At 36.5% G+C, this 22796-nt stretch overlaps 1 protein-coding gene and 1 long non-coding RNA gene across 9 annotated transcripts in view; one reads left to right on the top strand and one right to left on the bottom strand.

Moving 5' to 3' along the window:
• ZGRF1 (zinc finger GRF-type containing 1) overlaps nt 1–19966 on the top strand; it is a 38426-nt gene extending 18460 nt beyond the window's left edge. For 5 of the 8 annotated variants that reach the window (XM_043438354.1, XM_043438350.1, XM_043438352.1 and 2 more), the window contains 11 exons: nt 1557–1643; nt 3302–3487; nt 5272–5374; nt 5470–5567; nt 7874–7997; nt 9811–9866; nt 11330–11468; nt 11926–12110; nt 12921–13117; nt 15855–15994; nt 19234–19966. In XM_043438354.1, coding sequence (XP_043294289.1) covers nt 1557–1643; nt 3302–3487; nt 5272–5374; nt 5470–5567; nt 7874–7997; nt 9811–9866; nt 11330–11468; nt 11926–12110; nt 12921–13117; nt 15855–15994; nt 19234–19412 — 1494 coding nt within the window. In that variant the 3' untranslated portion in view covers nt 19413–19966. Of the gene's footprint in view, nt 1–1556; nt 1644–3301; nt 3488–5271; nt 5375–5469; nt 5568–7873; nt 7998–9810; nt 10619–11329; nt 11469–11925; nt 12111–12920; nt 13118–15854; nt 15995–19233 lie in introns of those variants that run through there. The other 3 variants (XM_043438357.1, XM_043438358.1, XM_043438355.1) reach the window with 3 other exon arrangements.
• Nucleotides 5560–14127, bottom strand: LOC122422105. The gene is made up of 3 exons (XR_006263731.1): nt 14070–14127; nt 8928–8987; nt 5560–7011 (listed from the first exon to the last, which is right to left on the bottom strand). It is a non-coding gene; the product is annotated as an uncharacterized LOC122422105 (long non-coding RNA).
• Nucleotides 19967–22796: the final 2830 nt, after the last annotated feature.

The following is a 22796-nucleotide window of genomic DNA, read 5'->3' as shown; positions in this document are numbered from 1 at the left end:
TTTTAAAATGTAATGTAACCAGACATTGTATCTGTATATACAGATAAGTATGTATCTGTATATGCCAGATAAGTATGGCATGTAATTATATGTTTGTGTTTTATATTGCCAGTTTTCAAATTTATTTGTAATTAGTTACCCTTTTCTACTCATTTAGATGAGCATACTGGCTTAAGTGCCCTGTGTAGCCAATAGGATTTGGTTAAATAACAAATCTTTTATCATAAAGTTAATTTTGCAAACTTGCAAGCATTACCTAATCCAAGAATTGCCATCAACAGTTACAGCTGCATCTGCAGGCTGTGTTGCTTAAAACACCACAAAACAAAATTCACTGTGGTCACTCAGTCATTTTTCACCCTTATATTAGTATTATAAGATCAAATGTATAACATAACAGCAGCTTCCTAATTTAACTTAAATGATCACATCCTTACTGCTTTTTTTCAGTTAAAAAAATATGGTTTAAACTTTTTCAGTGATAATTATCACAAAGTATAAATTTCAAATTAACAGTCACTTTTTCCCTTCAGGATGAGTTGCCATTTAAAATAAATGTCATATATTTTTAAAGCAAAATATTTTATAATCTCACAGTAATGAAAAAGGTCTTAGAATCTTTTGCAAAAAAAAGTAATTTAAATCTCTTTAGTATTAATATCGAAGTACATTTGTGTTTTTATAATAGTTTTCTTGCTACAACTGAAACAAACTCTTCATATATAGTAGTGCTGGGACTTTCAAAATTTAAAGTTAGGGTGCTCTTTAAGGATATACTTAATGCCACCTTCACTTTAGTTTTGTAAGTATAATTAGTCACACACAGCAAAGGAGCTAGAAGATATTATACTATGCTAATTAACTTTTAAAATTCACTATATTAAAAGTGCTAGTAGGAGTTGAATATTTTTAAGAGCTACTTGATTGGCAGTTGTGCTTATAGAGTTATAAAAGGAAAGTGACCATTGTGTGAAGAAATACAGTTTACCTCTTTTAATGACAATTTTTTTCTTCATAATTATTAAACAAAAATTACTCCTACAGTTGAGTTCATTTTCTAAGTCTCAAAGTCTCCAAGTCTATAATTCACATTAGAAATTATGGCTATTTTATTTAGTAACTTGAACTAAAAATGACTAGTTGCTGTTGTCTATATATTCTATTTTGTAGTTGCTAGAAAATGATTCATTTTTTAAAGAAAGTATTATACTTTTTATGATTTTCCTCCTTTAATTTCACTCTAAGTTTTGAATTAAATAATCTGCATTAACGTAAATATTAGTATGGGATTTATAACATACTAACATACAGTCTTAAAAGATTACAATTAAAGTTTAGAATTAGAATTTTCGAATATGCTGAGTTTTTAAATGCACTAGGATAGTCCTTTTTTTGCTAGAGCACTCCTTTGTCAGGGGCAGTTTATTGTGTGTATGTATAGAGAGAAGCGAGATGGAGATGATGTGTCCTCTAAGTTTGGGAATATTTTCCCATCAAACTCATAAACCACCTACAAGATTATTTTAGCTAACACAGTAATTTATATTTTATCCTAGTTCTTTCCCTTGGGCAGTGAAGAAGAGACTGCTTTTCTAGCTGTTATTCCTAAACAAATGGAGAGAGAAACCTGTAAAGACCCCAAGGTAAAATTTGTGAATTGATTTTTTAACCCACTGTGTTTTCCTGCTGTTTTTTACACAACTTTAGAGTTTTCGTAGACAGGTTAGTGAGCAAAATGAATTAGCCTGATTTTAAGAACAAGAGAAACTAATGACTGCTACCCGTTTTTTGGTCTTGAGCCCTCTCTCTGTTACTGATTCCCTGGTAATGCATTATTTATACATAGGATACCCTAGGGATTGGACACAATGATATATATAAAGTACAGTTAATGAATGTTCAGTGCAGAACAAAGTGAAGGTGTCCATGGCTTTTCATTTACTATAGTTTACTTCACCACTTTTACTTCAGGCTAAATGGGTAGAAGTATATATAACCAAAGCTCTCAGTAGTACTGCCCACTCCACAGCAAAAATTGATAGAGATAACAGCATATATATGGGTGGGTTTTGTAAATAATGATTCTGTTCTTAAAACTCAGCATACCTCTGGAAAAGATAGACATAGTGGCAAAGAAAGCAAGGCATCTGTTTGCTTATAGAGAATTTGTATTCCCCATCAAACAATGCAGAAATATACAGTCTTTAAAGGTTTATACTTTTTTTTTTAATTGATATGTGTCATATTTTAAAATTCAGAATGTTTTCAACAAAACTCCTGTTCCAGAGGCATTTTAGTTCCTTTAAAATGTGTAGTTTAAAATCTTCATTATTAAGTAAGGATGTTCAGATTATATTTTTTGTCATTTTGTTAATTTATCAGTTAGAAATAAATCCATTCTTTACGTACTTTCCTTCAGCTCTACACACTATTTTTCCACCTTCTGGGTAGACTTTGTCACCTTGTATAGAGTAAAAATCCTAGAACCCTCAAGGGGGCAGCAGAGAAAGCCATTTGAAGTCTGAAAGCAGACCCTGTCTCTGAGTGGGTGAGAGCACCCCTGTGAGGTACTCTTAGACCTCGTTTGTCATCAGAGCTACAGGATCAGATTATCTGGGAGACTAAGAGTCCAGCATCTCCCTTGCTAATAGCCTGATAGTTTACAAAACCTTTAAACAAAGGAAATGCTTCCTCTGTTCCTTCTTTCTTCCCTTTCTACATTCCAAGCATGGTGTTAAATGCACATGATACCTTGATGAAGCAGAAGAGTTTCTGCCCTCAAGGAGCTTGCAGTTCAGTTAGTAGAAAGAAAAGAAGAAACTTCATTGATGTCTGTAGGGGCTTCCCTGGTGGCTCTGGTAAAGAATCTGCCTGCGGTGCAGGTGCCACAGGAGACACAGATCCGAACCCTGGGTCAGGAGGATCCCCTGGAGGAGGGCATGGCAGCCCAGTCCAGTATTCTTGCCTGGAGAATCTCATGGACAGCGGAGCCTGGTGGCTACAGTCCATAGGGTCATAAAGAGCTGGACATGACTGAAGCAGCTTAGCATGCACTCACACACATGATGTCTGTAATGCAAAGCTGTGGGGCATTTCCTGGTGGTTCAGTAGTTGGGACTCTGTGCTTTCACTGCCTAGGGCCTAGGTTTGATCCTTAGCTGGGGAACGAAGATCCCACAAGCTGTGTATCATGGCCAAAAAAAAGTAATACTTAATAGAAAGCTGAATTATGCATTGTTTTCTTTGTATGTATGCATTGTAAATATATTTCTCACTACTCATTTTTAATAATTTACTGTAGCCTGTTGAGTTTCAAGGGCACCAGGTGAAAGGATCCGCTACTAGTGCTGTGATGGTCAGAGGACACAGTTCACAGGTTGGATGCAGTCAGATTTTGGATAGCACTGCGTATGAAAGCTGCACAACAAACACTTGTGTTTTGACACCAGAGTTGCCTAGCACTTGTATGCAGATTGACTTCTTGCAGGTAAAATTATTCTTATAGTTGCACCTTGCCAAAGCATTTTCTTTATGTCAGTACTAAATTTTGCAAAGGAAGCATATTTACATCCTTGTACAGCTGTAAGTTAAAAAAGAGTTTAGTAGATTCACATGAAGCATCATAAATCAAACTAAGCAAGACAAGACGATTTGGAAGATTTACTGCCTTTTTTAGGATCAGGAACTTAAAGGAATACTTTTCACTTTAGAGAATAGTAGGAATTCATGACAAGAGCAAATAGGCAGATAATATATAGAAAATATATTTTAATAGCTACTAGATCTATTTTCCTTCTAATATGCACCCCTCTCCCCTGCTAAGTAGATACCAGGTACCTCTCATTGCTACCAAGTAGAAGAGGTTATTGAGAAAAGGATGTATGCATGTATTTGAAACAGTATCTGTTAAAGAGATTTAAAATTTTTCCATTTTTTATTAAAGCATAATACACATACAAAATAAATGCACAGACCACAAGTGCACAGCTCAATAATTACCATAGGGTGAAGAGAGCCATGTAACCTCCACCCTTAAGAAACAGAGCATTACCAGCATTACCATGGTTATTGGGGTTTATCAGCTTGTTTCTTATTGGGATCTCTTGTAGTAGGTACTTTGGTTTGACTTTCTTCCATATTGCTAAGCCTATACTGTTTCCCTGTCCTTTTAATATATTGTAATTCAGGGATACCATCATTTCTTAGTTTCATCAAAGGTAAGAGATGTTTCTATTTCTCATTTCTTGGTTTTTTTTTTTTTGAGAGGAGAATAAAGAAGTATTCCATACTGAAAAAGAAATTTATGTCCATTTGTTTTATTTTTAAATATTTTCACATACATAAGTATGGTCATGTTTTATATCCCGAGTTTATAAAAAATGTTCTAAGGCAAAGTGACTAACTTACCAACAGAGATAAGAACTTTGAGAAGTGTGACAGATTGCTTGCACACAGCAGTATCTGAACTTTAAAAGCTATCTTGTATTTCATAAAATCCCAAGACACTAATTAACTGTAAGCACCATTATAATGTATGATTCTAAGAAATGAACACCAGTCAGTTAACATTACACAGTGCTTTTTCACTGCCCTTTTAAAAACCACACACTGTAAGATTTACAGTCTTCACCATTTTATGTGCATACTTTGGTAATGGGAAGTACATTAACAGTGCCATGAAATAGATCTTCAGAACTTTGGTCACCTTCACTTGGATTTTTAATGTTACATTTAGTGAAAGACTCTTAGATTTATTTGAGCATAGAGTTTTATTGTATATCACACTGCTTTGTTTTCTTGTCTTTCCATGACTACAATACTTTTTGTTTGGTGCTAAACCCTAGTTTGATCTTCTTGAAGACATATAGACAGTAGAATTGCTTTAATATGTCTAATATTAACAATGCACAAATTCATATTTGTGATCATTATTTGACCAGTATGACTCTTTGCATATAGTTGCCCTTTCACAGGCAGAGATAACTATGTCACAGCTGTTGTCTGTGCTATAGAGATATAAAAATGCGATTATTTTTAAGGTGTATCCCTATCTCAAAGATGTTAAGAGATAAGAAATATGAGCGATAAGAATTGATGAAATATAATATACTCTACTTTCTCTGAATGGAATTGGCTTCATAACATCTCTTTGTTTTTCTGTGTCTCAAGTTATAACTATAAACTATATATATGTATATATATACAGATAGGTAAAGTTATGGATGTATACACACTTTTTTGTAAACTGATAAATGGATCTCTATTTTCTAGTTCCCAAATGAAGAAAACTTTCCAAAAGGAGATACTAGCTTTACTATTGAAGACAATTTTCAAGTGATAGCTGAGTTTAATAAGGACTTGATTAAAAATGATTGTAAGTATATTATAAATAAAATATAATATTAAAAAGTTATTTGACATTGAACAAACTAGTGTATAAAAATATTCATGCTTTTTCCCGCCCCACAGCAATTTTAGATTTCCCTCCTAAAGATTCAGACCATTTACATAATTATTTGGATTATAATTTTAAATCAACAGAGAGGACTTCGTGGGAAAAAAATAAGGTATAATGTAAACAAAGTTGTTTTTCTTTTTGGTTTGTTTGTTTTTGTGGCCACACCCTGTAGTTTGTGGGATTTTAGTTCCATAATTAGGGATTGAACCCAGCCCTGATAGTAAAGTGTTGAGTCCTAACCACTGGACTGCCAGGGAATCCCCTAAACAGTTTTAATAGTTGTGAGTAAAAAATTTTGGTGAATCTTAGAAACAGCAAGTGTAAATACCCTGAGATTGACGAGCTGGGTGGGTTCAAGAATGTGAACGAGGGCCACAGTAGCTGGATTGTGGGAAGTCACAGGGAGAGCAGTAATCACATGAAATTGGGAAAGTGAGCAGGACCAGATGCACAGTCTTGCAGGTCAGATTAAGAGCTTGAATATTGGTCCGTGTTCCAGTAGGAAATTACTGGAGGGTTTCAGCAGAAAACTCATTACATTTACATTTTTAAAAGGTTTTGTTGGCTGCTGTGTGGAAGATGGATTTGATGGACGCTGTGGTGGAAGCAAGGAAACCAGTTAAAATGAGCTGTAGATGACAGTGACTTGAAGAGACTGTGGCAGTGAAAGTATAGAGGAGTTGGTAATTAGGTTTAAGGTAAATTTTGGAGTCAGAAGCATGGATGTTGCTAGACTGGCTGTAGAGAGCAGAGTGAAGGAAGGGGAGGAGAAGGCCGCCTGGATTTCTGACGTAACAAAGTGGCCTGAAGTGGGCCTTACTGAGTGGAGTCAGCTGCAGGCCTCTATTAGTCTGCTAGGGCTGCTGTAACGGAGGATGAGTGACTCAAACAACAGAAATTAATTTTGTCACAGTTCTGGAGGGTAGAAGTCCAAGATCAAGTTTCTGATGAGAGCTCTATTCCTGGCGTACGGACAGCTACCTTCTCACTGTGTCCTCATGCATACTTCCTTGGCGTGTGCACATGGGTAAAGAGAGTGCAAGAGAGTGAGATCCGTCTTCTTGTAAGGACACTAATGCTGGTGGATCAGGGTACCACTCTTTAGCCTTGATTACCTCTTAAAGGCCCCATCTCCAAACACAGTCACACTGGGAGACTGGGAAGAAAGCAATAATAAGAGGTGTTGTGTCGTAGTGGGCACCCACTAAGAGGCCTCCTGTAAAACAAAACTCAGGATTGTCCTCCCTGAAGGATAGAAAAGTAAGGTATTCATACACCAGTTCCCATCTCTCTTTGGCTGAAGGTTACACCTGGCACGTTTGGCCTGCCCTACCTGCTGTCCCAGCCACTGTCCTCAGACAGAAAGATGTAGATGCTTGAGGCAGGAAGCCTGGGACAGGTAGGGGAGCGATTCCCCAACTGTAGATGACCTCAGAGATAGGCCAGGGAGACACGGCAGGACAGCAGCAGCGTCTGTCACAGCGGTCAGTGGTGGAGACCTTAGGAACTCTTCAGTGGGCTGTGCTTCCTGCCACGCAGAGGAGTCTGGTCTACTGGGAAAGACACAGAAGCGGACTTTCAGAGAAGGGCCAGAGTTAGTGGCAGCAGAAGCCCTGATTCCAGCTGGTTTTGAGGCCCTGGGCCCAGTTGTTCTGTTCAATTCATACTAGATTTTTTTTTCATTGGAGGATAATTGCTTTACAACGTTGCATTGGTTTCTGCCATACATCAACATGAATCAGCCGTAGATACAGATATGTCCCCTGTCTCTTGAACCTCCCTGTCACCTCCCACCCCATCCCACCCCTCTAGGTTATCACAGAGCACTGCAACCCATACTAGATTTTTAAGGTGATTAATTTCTAGAAGTAGCAACAAAATTAAATCCTATTAGGAAGAGAATAACATAGAGAATGATATGACTGTTCAGATATGGAATAATGTTTTAAACAGTTTATTCCATTTAGAAGCAATATTTTGAAGTTTAGATCAACTGTAGATATGCCCTAGACCTAAGGATATAAAGAGAAAGCTGTTCAGGCCTTGGGTTTGCAGGAAGTGTTGCCTTCACAGCTCCAGACATGAGGTCTGCTTAAGCCTATGTCCCTAAGACTGGAACCTGATCTTCACAACCAAATCCCCATAACCCATATCAATCCAAATCAGAATCTGACCCATTTCAAATAAACCCAGCAGGTTTTATGTTCTGTATTTCACTTTCCATTATCCTTGTTTATTTTAGTGCATTTATTCTATCCTGCCCCTTTTGGAAGAAACTTTGCCCCACTATAGCTCTACACAATGTGCTTGAAAGCATTGTTTTTATAATACAGTTACTAGAATTTGTTCAGACTATAGGGAAAAAACGCAATAAGAGGATTTTGGTCTGTAGTTTTGTGTCTTCTTTCTGGATAGGTGACATCACCAGAACAGAAGATCTCAACATTAAGCCCTGTTTCTACTTTATGTTTTAACTCGAGAGATGATGACTTCATGCTAGAATTCTCTGAGGAGTCCCTGAAAGCGCAAACTTTACCTGGTAATCTTCACTTTCTCAACGAAGATAATTGTTCCCATATGGTTCTAATCTATCTGTCCATGTAAAATGAAATTTTTTATTTGAGAGATTGCTTCTAAACTAAAAATAACCTTGAAACCAGACTCAGTGTCTTATACCCTCATGCCTTCCCACACTCTGCTTTGACTTTTTCTGTTGCGGATGCCTCTTACTTCCAAACCCAATACTCCCTTCTAGCTCTCTGGTACCTTCTTCTTTATCCTCTCAGCTTCTCATCTCAGACCTCTACCATTGCCAACACTTCTCACAGCTGTAACTCCAGAGCCTGGCCCCTCTGTAGCCCCTTCCCCTCCCAGGGAACGGGTTCATTGTGAATGTCAATCATGGTTGACCTTCTCATAACCTGTCAGCGTCCCCTCTTTTGCTTTGGGATCCTGGCATTATCAGGGAGCTCTTCAACTGCTGCAACCTCAACTGCATTCTCAGGCTTCTGTGTCTTCACACGTTACACCTCTTCCCTATGAGTAATTGCCTGCTTCTTGGTAAGATAATACATCTGTAGGATCTTTTCCAACTTTTCTGTTCCTCTCTCTTTTCTTGTAATCTCATCAATGTATCTTCCCTTGATTCTGAAGTTAGGCTGAGTGAGGAGTAAAGTTGTAGGTAATTTTTTGGTCATGGGTGGATGATATAAAAGCTGTAAAGTGTCTGGATAATTGGGTTGGAGAAGGTTTAGTGCGTGTGGATGGTAGAGGAAACGAGGTAGGAAGGAGTCAGTATGGGAAGAATGAGTATCTAAAACAAGTGAAGTCACAGTGACATATAGGTGAGTTACACAGTTCTACCATGACTTTTACTGTTTAATCAGGTGTTAACTTTTCTGTCGGTGTTGCCTAATCAATTTGTTAGGATTACATCATAACACTTTACAAAAGAATGTCATTGACTTACCTGCTGTCCTACTACCTTCCCAAGTGACTGCCAAGATTTATTTCCAACAAAGCAGAAACTCTGTCAAGAAGAAACATTATTATAAAATAGGAAACCATAGCATTTTAGATAAAAACTTGAAGCTTATATAGTTCTCATACAGTATTACTATTTATTCAGCAAATATTACTGCTTTTAAAATTTTCAGGAATATATCAACTACTCATGATGCTGAAAGGAATTCTAATACTCAGCCAAAATCTGCTATAACATGAGTTTACCACAGTTGAGCTCTTATCACATAACAATGTATCAAAATAAAGCTAAAACTCTTCTTTACCCTGAAGGTCAACATATTAATCCATGAATGTAATAAATATATAAGAGAGGTTACAACACATCAATAAATAAACCTTGAACTTCAGTCTCTGGAGAAGGAATATAAAGATGAGAACAAAACCTAGCTTTGGTTTTCTGTCTTAACTTTCTTAACTCTGCCAGTTGGTTACCTCTAGGCCTTGGTTGGCAACCTCATCTGTAAAGTGAGAATGATGAATCCCTTCTTGGTTGTAAAGTACTTGAAAATTTTAGTGTTACATAAATATAATGCAGTATTTTGAGGGTGGGGTAGTTGTGATGGTGGTGAGTGGAAATTATTAGCTAAGAAAGAAAAGAAAAAGAGAAGGATTTCAAATTTATCAACCTTAAAAAAGTTTCAGAGTCTAAAATTAAGTTTGAAATCTTTATTTTTTTAAGACCAAAACCATTAAAAATTTTTAAAAGGATATGTGATTTTCTGGTACAAGGCATGTTGGTACTTTTTGCTTTTTTGTATGGATACCCACTGTTTTCTAAAGATTGGATGATACCTGTAATACATTTTTAATTAGCTCTTTTTTTTCAGTAATGAAAAAATCAAGTTCTCTGGAGAATAAGAACCTTCAAAGGCTTTCCTTCCAAGTAAGTAGAACCCAAGCTCCACCTGCAAGCGGGCCACCTGACTTAGACTCTTGTTCATCTATGATGGGCTGCAACAGGCAAAAGGCTTCTGGTTCTCCCATACTCAGCTTGTGTGAAGAGTCAGCAGTTCCTTCTTTTAGCTTTGGGCCCAAGGACCAAAGTGAGGCTTCTTTCCCTAACGAATCTAGGGAAGTGACTCCAGGTGATGTTTCACTTCTTGATAATACATCTACTCAAAGCAAGTGGCAGAAATATCAAAATATACGCCAGTGCAACTTGACTACTCCAAACAGAGTTGATGAGAAGGTAACAGATGGCTTCCATGCTGAGGCTGTTTCTGGGATGCATTTTAGTAACACAGGTGAAAGAGAGAGTGATGCTGTGAATGAAAGTTCTTTAGACTCTGTGCATTTACAAATGATAAAACACGTGCTTCAGCAGCAGCAGCAGGACTTTAGCAGTCAAGATTCGGTTTGCAGAAGGAAGACATTTTCTTTGAATATAAACCAGGCTTCTAAGACTGAGGAAATTCAGAATATGTTAGGAGAGTATGCCTGCTACAACTGCAGTGTAACAGGAGATTTACAGGTGAGGAAATACACCAGTGTTTTCTTGGTGCATCTTTTCCAGTACTTATCTGAATTTCAACAAAAGAATTACCAAAGTCATACAAGTGAAATGATTTTAGTCTTGAAGCCAGTGGCTTTGGGTTTTTTTGTTTTGTTTTGTTTTTAGTTTTCCAAAACTCTTGCTACAGTCACATTTTTTTTTAAAGTTCTTTTTATTTATTTAATGGATTAATTTGGCTGCACCTGGTCTTAGTTGTGGCCTGTGGAATCTTAGTTCCCTGATCAGGAATCAAACCCAGGCCCCTGCCTTGGGAGCATGGAGGGAGTCTTAGCCATTGGACCACCAGGAAAGTCCATCACATCTTCTTTGACTTAAGACCTTTCTAGAGGTTGTAAACACTAAATTGCATATTTGAAAGTGTCTGGTGCGGTATCTGGCATATAAAAGGTACTTAAATTATAGTTCTGTTTCCACCATGACTTCCACCACTACTATTACCATTATTTTCATTTTTCACTATCATCTCAGTTTTGCTTACCAGATCATTATTAGGGTAAAGGTACCTCCTATTTACATTGGTTATGAACAATTCTTACTATAGTTGTGACCAAAAGTAGAGATACATCATGATTCATTGACATCAGTTAACTTTTTCCTACAAAAATATTTAAAAATTTATTAAGGGACAGACAAGAAAAGTTAGTCTTATTTATCATTAAAAGTGCCATGTCATAGCCTTTCCCACTACACTCAGTTTCTCATTTAAAATTAGAAAATGATTTTCATGGATTCTGGAAATCAAAAGAAAAATTTAATATTATCTATAGAATTTGCTTATTAGTAAACAGTATTTTTCTGGAGTTACTGTAATAACTTGAATTATTCCATTTCAGGAGGTAAATGACTCTGAGCTATGCTTCCCAAGTGGGCAGAAGGTAAAATCTGCATGTCTTCCCCAAAGGCAAATTCACATACCAGCTGTTTTTCAGTCTCCTGCTCATTATAAGCAGATTTTTACATCTTGTCTCACAGGTATGAGAGGAGATTATTTTATTATGATTGACTGCTGCTTAATGTCGATAGTATAACTGTGAGAAAGTGTAGTATCTTATATTATGAATTTTTACATTAAATTTCTACTTGAGATTTGCTATTTTCTACATATTTAAGCCAGGTTTTGACAGTAACATATTTCAGATCAAAATTGAGTCTTAAGAGTGGGAAATGACAGCATTATCTTTTTCAAGATGTAGTGTAAAAATTTTTTTTAAAGTGTTACAGGTAGTTTTGATAAATCAAGTAGGAAATTTTAAGTATGGTGTATGATGAGTAATACTTGTCTTTTAAAAAATGGATGTTAATGTTATGTTACAGTCAAAAGGCTATTTTCAGATTTAACTAATAGTATATATCTGATATGTGAAATTATTTTGTATTTAATTTTCATCTGTGTATATTTTTAAATTACCTTAAAAAATTTTTTTTGTAGAACATTTAAATATATTGCTATTTGGATTGGCACAAAGGTTACACAAGGCTCTTTCAAAAGTTGACATATCATTTTACACATCATCAAATGGAGACAAACTGAAAAATGTAGAAAATAATGTGCCATCCTGCCATCATCAGCAGCCTGCAAAACTGGTCATGGTTAAAAAAGAAGGTCCAAATAAGGTATTTTTCCCTCGTCCCCTCCTTGTATTAGACTTACTTGTTTATAAAAGGCTTGGTACCTGTTGCTTTACAAAAAGTTTAAAGTGTTAAGTCTTGACTAGGAGTCTTTTGCTTGAGGCATTAGTAACTGACATATAGTAAACATTCAGTATATTTTTCCTGAAAGATGGTCTGCGTTCGAGGATACAAAAATATGAGTTAAGATCAGCTTTCAGATTGCTTGGGAACTTGCTGCATAGTAGTAGATGGAGAAAAAGATGTAAAAGGAAATTTTATATAATACTGGAATTTAGAAAATAGGAGGGATGCGCAAATTACAGGAAGGGCACTTAGAAGGGACTGTGTCCCAGCCTGAGGGCTTAGAGAATGCAGAGATGAGCCTGAAGGAAGTAAGGGCTGAAAGAAAGAAAAAAAAAAAAAGAAAGTAAGGGCTGAAACTGGTCTCTAGTACGAGTAACAAAACTGGTAAGGCCAGAGGAATAGAGAAGCAAGCTGACTTATTTCATATTGCTGATAACATTATTATGGAAGAAGTTAAGTTAGTAAACTGTATGTAATGTTGACGGATGGTTTGTACTCGTAACTGTACTTTCAGTCATAATACAACTTTCCTCCACTGCTTGCATATTCCACTTCATCGTTACTTGAGTATGTAAATCTGGATTTAAATTTAGTTGCAAAAGCAAGAATTCATAAATATTATTGGAGAAGTCTCCAAGTAGCCTTCTTGACAAACATGGTACTAAAATAGTAAAATAAATAAATAAACATTATTTTTCTCACTAAGTTTCAATATCTTTGTCCCCTCAGGGTCGTCTCTTTTATACCTGTGATGGACCCAAAGCTGACCAATGTAAATTTTTTAAGTGGTTTGAAGAAATGACCCCAGGATATTTAACACAGGAAAAATCTCTACCTAGCATGGTTTTAAGTGATATAAAAAGTATTGGCTTATACTTAAGAAGTCAAAAGATACCCCTCTATGAGGAATGCCAACTTTTCGTGAGGTATGTTTTATGATGCTAAGTAACTGCATCTAATCATATCAAAATAGTAACCTCACAGAATTATCACCAGTTTTCAAAGAGATTGAGTTAGGAAAAATATCTAAAAGATACCTCAGTTTTTATAACTATAAAATGGGAATAACTTTCTAAAGCTGTTTTTGGTCCCCTCTAAATGTTGAGCAGATATTTGGGGTGGCCCAGTGGTAAAGAATCTGCCTGCAAATGCAGGAGATGCAGGAGATACACGTTTGATCCCTGGGTCAGGAAGATCCCCTGGAGAAAGAAGTGGTAACCCACTCCAGTGTTCTTACCTGGAAGATCCCATGGACAGAGGAGCCTGGTGGGTTACAGTCCATTGCGTCACAAAGAGTGGGACACAACTTAGCAACTAAACCACATTAAACAAACATTGAGCAGTGTCAGCAATATCAGGATTACTGGCAGGAATGCCATTTTTCTAACCACTTTTACATTAATCATAATCCTAAGGAAAACTCTGTGAAACAAATCCCAAGAATAATTTGTATCAGTGCAGGATAATACATAGTGATCATTCACAAACCTCAATTACATAGTTTATAGGATCACAGAATGCTACTTTTTGGAAACAGTCGTTATAAAAGTTGAATTACCCAAAAAGTAAAATAATGAGCATTTGGATGGTAATTTAATAATAACAGCATTTATTGGGAGCTGGTATATGTCAGGTACTCTTCTAAACACTCTGCAATATTATTTCATTTCATTGTCATAAGCTATGGAAATATAATCTATTATTGCATTTTACAGTTAGAGAAACTGAAGTATTCTGTCTTTTAAATACTATTCTTATTTGTCCTTTTTAAAACTAATGATGCTTCTGTGAGGCTTGTATTTGACAAAATGTATTTTTATTGTGTATATATACACATGAAAGTGAGCTTCCCAGACAGCTCAGTGGTAAAGAACTCACCTGCCAATGCACAAGTAGAAAGAGATGTAGGTTTGGTCCCTGGGTCAGGAAGATCCCCTGGAGAAGAAATGGCAACCCACTCCAGTATTTTTGCCTGGGAAATCTCATGGACAGAGGAGCCTGTTTGGCTACAGTCCAGTTCAGTTCAGTTCAGTTGCTCAGTCATGTCGGACTCTTTGCCACCCCATGGACTGCGGCATGCTAGGCTTCCCTGTCCATCACCAACTCCCACCAACATGCTCAAACTGATGTCCATCGAGTCGGTGATGCCATCCAACCATCTCATCCTCTGTTGTCTCCTTCTTTTCCTGCCTTCAATCTTTCCCAGCATCACAGTCTTTTCAAATGAGTCAGTTCTTCGCATCAGGTGGCCAGTATTGGAGTTTCAGCTTCAGCATTAGTCCTTCAGTGAATATTCAGGACTGATTTCTTTTAGGATGGACTGGTTTGATGTCCTTGCAGTCCAAGGGACTCTCAAGAGTCTTCTCCAACACGACAGTTCAAAAGAATCAATCCTTTGGTGCTCAGCTTTCGTTATGGTCCAACTCTCACATCCATACATGAAACTCTCCTCTTTCACTTTCATCAAGAGGCTCTTTTGTTCTTCTTCACTTTCTGCCATAAGGGTGGTGTCATCTGCATGTCTGGGGTTATTGATATTTCTCCCAGCAGTCTTGATTCCAGCTTGTGATTCATGCAGCCCAGCACTTCTCATAATGTACTCCACATATAAGTTAAATAAGCAGGATGACAATATACAGCCTTGACATACTCCTTTCCTAACTTGGAACCAGTCTGTTGGTCCATGTCCAGTTCTAACTGTTGCTTCTTGACCTGCATACAGATTTCTCAGGAGGCAGATAAGGTCGTCTGGTATTCCCATCTCCTTAAGAATTTTCCACAGTTTATTGTGATCCACACTGTAGTCAAAAGCTTTAGCATAGTCAGTAAAGCAGAAGTAGATGTATTTCTGGAACTCTCTTGCTTTTTTGATGATCCAGTGGATATTGTCTATTTGATCTCTGATTCCTCTGCCTTTTCTAAATCCAGCTTGAACATCTGGAATTACACGGTTACAGTCCATGGGGGCTACAGTCCCTGGGGTCACAAAAGAGTCAGACACGACTTAGTGACTAATCAGAACAACAATATTTAAAAGCATATAAACATACACTGTCTTTGGTTCTTTCCTCTTCATACTCTATTTTAAAGAAATTTTTTAGAAAACATTTGTACTTTTAAACTTCCGGTTGCAAAGTAAATAAATCCTGCAGATGTAATATACAGCATGGTGACTGTGCTTAATATTATTTTACTGTATATTTGAAAGTTGATAAAGAGAGTAAGAGTTCTCATTATTACAAGAAAAAACTTTTATTTAAAAAAAATGTATACATGCAATGAGTTCTTCAGTACTTTATAAAAAAATTCAATATATTTATTTATTTGGTATGCCTTGCAGCATGTGGGATCTTAGTTCCCCAGCCAGGGATCAAACCCAAGTCCCAGCAGTGAATGCTTGGAATCCTAATCACTGGACCACCAGGGAATTCCCCTTAATTTATTTAAAAATAAACAAAAACACTTCATTCATTTTTTTCACAAGAAAACAACATTGTGACTGTGTGGTGATGGATGTTAACTGGACTTATGGTGATAATTTCACAGTATACACATAAATCATGATGTACACCTGGAATAATATAGTGTATGTCAATTATATCTTAAAAATAAAGTTCATACCTTAATATTCAAATTCAGTTTTGTCTCTTACTCACTTTGCAGAAAAGGATTTGATTTTCAAAGAAAACGGTATGGTAAACTAAAGAAGTTTACTACTGTAGATCCTGAATTTTATAATGAACCTAAGAGCAAACTTTATCTTAAACTGAGTCGGAAAGAAAGTTCATCTACTTACAGCAAAGGTGGGTTGGTCTGATGATGCTGTGACTGAGTCTGGCCTTGTTCTCAGTTATATGTCTGTTGTGCTGTGTGCTCAAGTTGCTCCGTCGTGTCTGACTCTTTCATGACCCCATGGATTGTAGCCCGCCAGGCTCCTCTGTCCATTGAATTTTCCAGGCAACAACACTGGAGTGGGTTGCCATTTCCTCCTCCAGGGGATCTTCCTGACCCAGAGATCGAACCTGAGTCTCCTCTGTCTCCTGTATTGGCAGGCAGATTCTTTACCCCTGAGCCACCTGGAAGCCCCATCTCAGTTACATACAGCTCTGTGAATTCTTTGTATTAAAGAGATTTTTAAAAGTACAGTTTCATAGTATATATTGTGAATTATTGTATAATAAGTGAAACCATTTCTTTTGAAAAAAGCATATTTAATTCTTCCCCTCACCCCTAGAAAATAAATTTTAAATTTTATTTTTTTAAAAACTTTATTATAAGCTGTCAAAAACTGTTTAATTTTGTTTAAAAAGTCACATGAGTTCTTGGCATAAGTATACTAGATGAATTGTACCCTGAACTTAATGTCAAAAATAAGCTGAAAATGTAGAGTTTATTGATACTTCTGTCATTGCTGCACAACATGACAACACTGGACCCCAGATTTTGTATATTTGGAAATAAAATTCTTAATAAATTATTTTTCTAAGGACCTTATGTACACTAATTTGGGTTAATTATTATCTTGGTTTCATGACCTACTCTTGTGATTTATCCTCACCTAGCTTGCTTTAGGAGAAGGCAATGGCAACCCACTCCAGTACTCTTGCCTGGAGAATCCCAGGGACGGGGGAGCCTGGTGGGCTGCCGTCTATGGGGTCGCACAGAGTCGGACACGACTGAAGCGACTTAGCAGCAGCAGCAGCTTGCTTTAGTTATTTGATTAGTTATTTTAAATGATAAAAGTGAATCAACAAGGCAAAGCTAAATCTGGTACCTATTATAGCTACCTATAGTTCATACAAAGAAACCCCACTAACTTATCTAGTTGTTTCTCCTAACCTAAGGCAGTTAGCATTTTCATCCCTGTGTTCATCAACATCTTGCTTTGCTTTGCATATGTTTATATAAATGAATTCCTTAGAAATAAGGTTTTTAAAATGTTATTCAAGTGATATAGTTCTGTAAGTAATCTTATAGAATTTATCTTTTTCACTGAATAGTATAATATATTGCTGCAGTATATAGATATTATTGATGTTTATCTAAAATCTAGTCTAGATTACGTGTTTTGTGTATAATATTTTATTTTGTGACTGTGCCATAGTTCATTTATTCACTCTTCCATCGATGATCATTTGGTTTCTAAGTTTTGTCATTGTGAACAGTGTGCCGTAAATATTCTTATACTATCCTATAGATGTGCAAGAGTTTCTCTTAGATATAATCCTAGGAATGAAAATGCCACACAAACCTGTAGGGTGTAGTGCCAAACTGATTTCTAAGGCGGTAACATCAATTTATACTCCTGTCTTGTGACTCGGCATACTCAAATGAGCATAAAGTGATCTCATTGTGGTTTTAGTTTGCATTTCTCTGCTTGCCAGTGATGTTGAGTAGCTCTTCATGTGTTTATGAGTTATATATTTCTTCTTACCCATTTTATTATTCTGTTGTTTATAATCTTATAGTTCTTATATATTTTTCATGTAATCTTTTGTTGATATATAAATATATATATATAGTGACTATCTTCCCTCATGTATAAAATAGTAATAATAATAGTTTCTATCTGACATTTAAAATGTCTGTTGACCCAGAATGTACCATAGGTTATTGTGTTTTACTTAAAAAACAAAATTCCCATAGAGACGTGACCCCTGATGGACTCTGATCTGTTTACCTGTCCTGGGTGCTAAGCGGCCACGCGGGCTGCTGCCCCGCTTCTCACACTCAAAGTCCTCTTGGTAGCCTCAGGTTTTCCCCAGAGTTTCACCTCAGGATAGATCCTGGAGTCAGCTGCTCCAAGAGTATAGGATTATTCCATCATCTATTGAGTAATGTCCCAGTCGGCCTTCTGTACCCGTAATTCCTTGGTTGGTGAGCTTGGAGTTAACGTGGGAATCTGTTGGGGGAAATTCTGTGTGTGTGTTTCCAGAATTCCTTTCTACCTGTGAAGGATTAGTGTTTTCCCAGCTTTGTAAGATGTGATCATCCTTTTCATCCCGTTCCCTTTGTGACTTCCTTAAGAATCTCTGAAATAAGGCTTTTCCTGCCCCACTGCTGGTGTTTTCCAGTACTGTACTGGATTTGAATTTCATATTTCTTCTATCATTTCAATAGGATTTAGGGAAAAAGGAGATTTTTTTTTTCTGTCAACTATTTTGAATTGGAGATCTTTTTAAAAATTGTGAATATTAAATAAAAAAGTATTTGCAAATAGGAAATTGCTTAAGTATATGTTACCTCAATTGGCAGATATTTTTAAATAAATTAGGTCTGAGTGAGTGAGTGAAGTTGCTCAGTCGTGTCCGACTCTTTGCAACCTCATGGGCTGTAGCCTACCATGCTCCTCCGTCCATGGGATTTTCCAGGCAAGAGTACTGGAGTGGGTTGCCATTTCCTTCTCCAGAGGATCTTCCCGACCCAGGAATCGAACCTGGGTCTCCCACATTGTAGGCAGATGCTTTACAGTCTGAGCCACCAGGGAAGTTATAAAAGTATAGTAGCAAATACAGCTATTAATATTATAAGTAAATTTTACAACAAATGCAGTTGACTCTTTGTAGGTGTAAATTCAAACTGATGGTAGAAATAATGCAGGGGTAGTCTGGAAAGTAGCCTCCTAGCTGAGTGCTCAGTGTACTGTGGAGAAGAAAGGAGAACATTAATTAATCTGGAGCATCTGTTAACTGGAAGTCTATTAAGAGAACTTGTATTCTGTCCACAGATTGCCAAATTTATTTGAACACGAAACCATTAAAGGGAAGAGCTATAAAACTGTTTTATAAGAGAAAAATGAGTTAGATGTTTTTATTTATAGTTTTTTTTTAATAATTATGAAGTAACTTTAAAAGCATAAAATTGAGTTAAAGTCATGGAAATGAAATGTTATGAGTTCAGCTGTCTGTTTGGGTGGAATCATGTCAATTACAATAACCACATTTTTTTTTTCAAAAACTGTAGGACTAAGTATCAAAGAAAATCCAAGGTAGCTTTGGATTGAGCATTGTTCTGAGACCTGTAAAAGTGTTTGTCTTTTCAGATGATCTTTGGGTGGTTTCAAAAACCCTAGACTTTGAATTGGATACTTTTATTGCATGTAGTACTTTCTTTGGACCATCATCTGTCAATGAGGTAGAGCTTCTACCTTTGAAAGGTTATTCCCCTTCGAACTGGCCCGCTAACAGTAAGTATTACTATGACCATATTACTTTATATTAAAAAAGAATGAAAGACATGTGATGCACGGTAAGCAAGCCTGCTAACTTTGTGTGGGATTATTTGATTAAAGCCAACAAAAAAGGAGAAGGAAATGGCAACCCACTCCAGTGTTCTTGCCTGGAAAAGTCCATGGACGGAAAAACCTGGTGGGCTGTGGTCCATGGGGCTACACGACTGAGCACACATGCATGAGGCGGGTGGAGGCAGATGGATTGGTAGCAATAAAAAAGCCAACAAAAAACATCCACCTCTGCTTCCTATTGGGCTTCCCTGATAGCTCAGCTGGTAAAGAATCCACCTGCAATGCAGGAGACCCCAGTTCGATTCCTGGGTCGGGAAGATCCACTGGAGAAGGGAAAGGCTACCCACTCCAGTATTCTGGCCTAGAGAATTCCATGGATCATAAGAGTCAGACAGCAGGGAGTCGCAATGAGTCAGACACGACTGAGCTACTTTCACGTCTTCCTATTATTGTATACGATGTTCCTAAAAATGTGTATACAAAATATTTCTACAGCTCAAGTCCCAGAGCATTAACAGTACAGTAAAATCTTGACCCCTCACTTAAGTGTTCTGTTATAGTTGAATTTTACATGGTATATATTTAATTTCTAAAAATATAAATAAGAATTTTCTTAATTTCTTACAGCAAGTTCTGGTTCTTGATTTATTTAATTCTCTTGGTTTATTCTAGTAGTATACATTTAATAAACCATTTTTATATTGAGAAGGTCTTGTAGATTTTACAAGAGATTTTGTGAGCAGTTGGATAACGATGATTTTCATTTTGAGGCTATTTTATCATCTACCTTTAGAAATTCTTTTTTCTAAAAATTGTTAAAAATTCGAACATATGGAGGCTAAATAACACGCTTCTGAATAACCAACAAATCATAGAAGAAATCAAAAAAGAAATCAAAATATGTATAGAAATGAATGAAAATGAAAACACAACAACCCAAAACCTATGGGACACTGTAAAAGCAGTGCTAAGGGGAAGGTTCATAGCATTACAAGCTTACATCAAGAAACAAGAAAAAAACCAAATAAATAACCTAACTCTACACCTAAAGCAACTAGAGAAGGAAGAAATCAAGAACCCCAGGGTTAGCAGAAGGAAAGAAATCTTAAAAATCAGGGCAGAAATAAATGCAAAAGAAACTAAAGAGACCATAGCAAAAATCAACAAAGCTAAAAGCTGGATTTTTGAAAAAATAAACAAAATTGACAAGCCATTAGCAAGACTCATTAAGAAACAAAGAGAGAAGAACCAAATTAACAAAATTAGAAATGAAAATGGAGAGATCACAACAGACAACACTGAAATACAAAGGATCATAAGAGACTACTACCAGCAGCTCTATGCCAATAAAATGGACAACTTGGATGAAATGGACAAATTCTTAGAAAAGTATAACTTTCCAAAACTGAACCAGGAAGAAATAGAAGATCTTAACAGACCCATCACAAGCAAGGAAATCGAAACTGTAATCAAAAATCTTCCAGCAAACAAAAGCCCAGGACCAGATGGCTTCACAGCTGAATTCTACCAAAAATTTAGAGAAGAGCTAACACCTACCTTACTCAAACTCTTCCAGAAAATTGCAGAGGAAGGTAAACTTCCAAACTCATTCTATGAGGCCACCATCACCCTTATTCCAAAACCAGACAAAGATGCCACAAAAAAAGAAAACTACAGACCAATATCACTGATGAACATAGATGCAAAAATCCTTAACAAAATTCTAGCAAACAGAATCCAACAACATATTAAAAAAATCATACACCACGACCAAGTGGGCTTTATCCCAGGAATGCAAGGATTCTTCAATATCCGCAAATCAATCAATGTAATACACCACATTAACAAATTGAAAGATAAAACCCATATGATTATCTCAATAGATGCAGAGAAAGCCTTTGACAAAATTCAACACTCATTTATGATTAAAACTCTCCAAAAAGCAGGAATAGAAGGAACATACCTCAACATTATAAAAGCCATATATGACAAACCCACAGCAAGCATCACCTCAATGGTGAAAAATTGAAAGCATTCCCCCTGAAATCAGGAACAAGACAAGGGTGCCCACTGTCACCACTACTGTTCAACATAGTGTTGGAAGTTTTGGCCACAGCAATCAGAGCAGAAAAAGAAGTAAAAGGAATCCAGAATCCAGATAGGAAAAGAAGAAGTGAAACTCTCGCTGTTTGCAGATGACATGATCCTCTACATAGAAAACCCTAAAGACTCTACCAGAAAATTACTAGAGCTAATCAATGAATATAGTAAAGTGGCAGGATATAAAAATTAACACACAGAAATCCCTTGCATTCCTATATACTAACAATGAAAAAAACAGAAAGAGAAATTAAGGAAACAATACCATTCACCATTGCAACAAAAAGAATAAAATACTTAGGAGTATATCTACCTAAAGAAACAAAAGACCTATACATAGAAAACTATAAACACTGATGAAAGAAATCAAAGAGGACACAAATAGATGGAGAAATATACCATGTTCATGGATTGGAAAAATCAATATTGTCAAAATGAGTATACTAACCAAAGCAATCTATAGATTCAATGCAATCCCTATCAAGCTACCAACGGTATTTTTCACAGAACTAAAACAAATAATTTCACAATGTTGTATGGAAATAACAAAACCTCGAATAGCAAGTAATGCTTGAGAAGAAGAATGGAACTGGAGGAATCAACCTGCCTGATTCAGACTCTACTATCATAAGGCCACAGTGCATCAAGAGCAGTGTGGTAGCTGGCACAAAGGACAGAAATATAGACCATGGCAACAGAATGAAGAAAGCCCCAGAGATATATCCACGAACCTATGGAACCTTATCTTTGAAAAGGAGCAAGGATATAACAATGGAAAAAGACAACCTCTTTAACGAAGTTTGGTGCTTGGAAAACTGGTCAACGGCACTTGCAAAAGAATGAAACTAGAACACTTTCTAACACCTACCAAAAATAAACTCAAAATGGATTAAAGATCTAAATGTAAGACCAGAAACTATAAAACTCCTAGAGGAGGACATAGGCAAAACACTCTCCGACATAAATCACAGCAAGATCCTCTATGACCCACCTCCCAGAATGTTGGAAATAAAAGCAAAGATAAACAAATGGGACCTAATGAAACTTAAAAGCATTTGCACTACAAAGGAAACTATAAGTAAGGTGAAAAGATAGCCCTCAGATTGGGAGAAAATAATAGCAAATGAAGAAACAGACAAAGGATTAATCTCAAAAATATACAAGCAACTCCTGCAGCTCAATTCCAGAAAAATAAATGACCCAATCAAAAAATGGGCCACAGGACTAAACAGACATGTCTCCAAAGAAGACATACAGATGGC

This window comes from Cervus canadensis, chromosome 19 (genome assembly GCF_019320065.1).
Source record: "Cervus canadensis isolate Bull #8, Minnesota chromosome 19, ASM1932006v1, whole genome shotgun sequence".
Classification (NCBI taxonomy): Eukaryota; Metazoa; Chordata; class Mammalia; order Artiodactyla; family Cervidae; genus Cervus; species Cervus canadensis.
The sequence above is the reverse complement of the archived record's forward strand: the minus strand, read 5'-3'. Positions and strand labels throughout refer to the sequence as shown.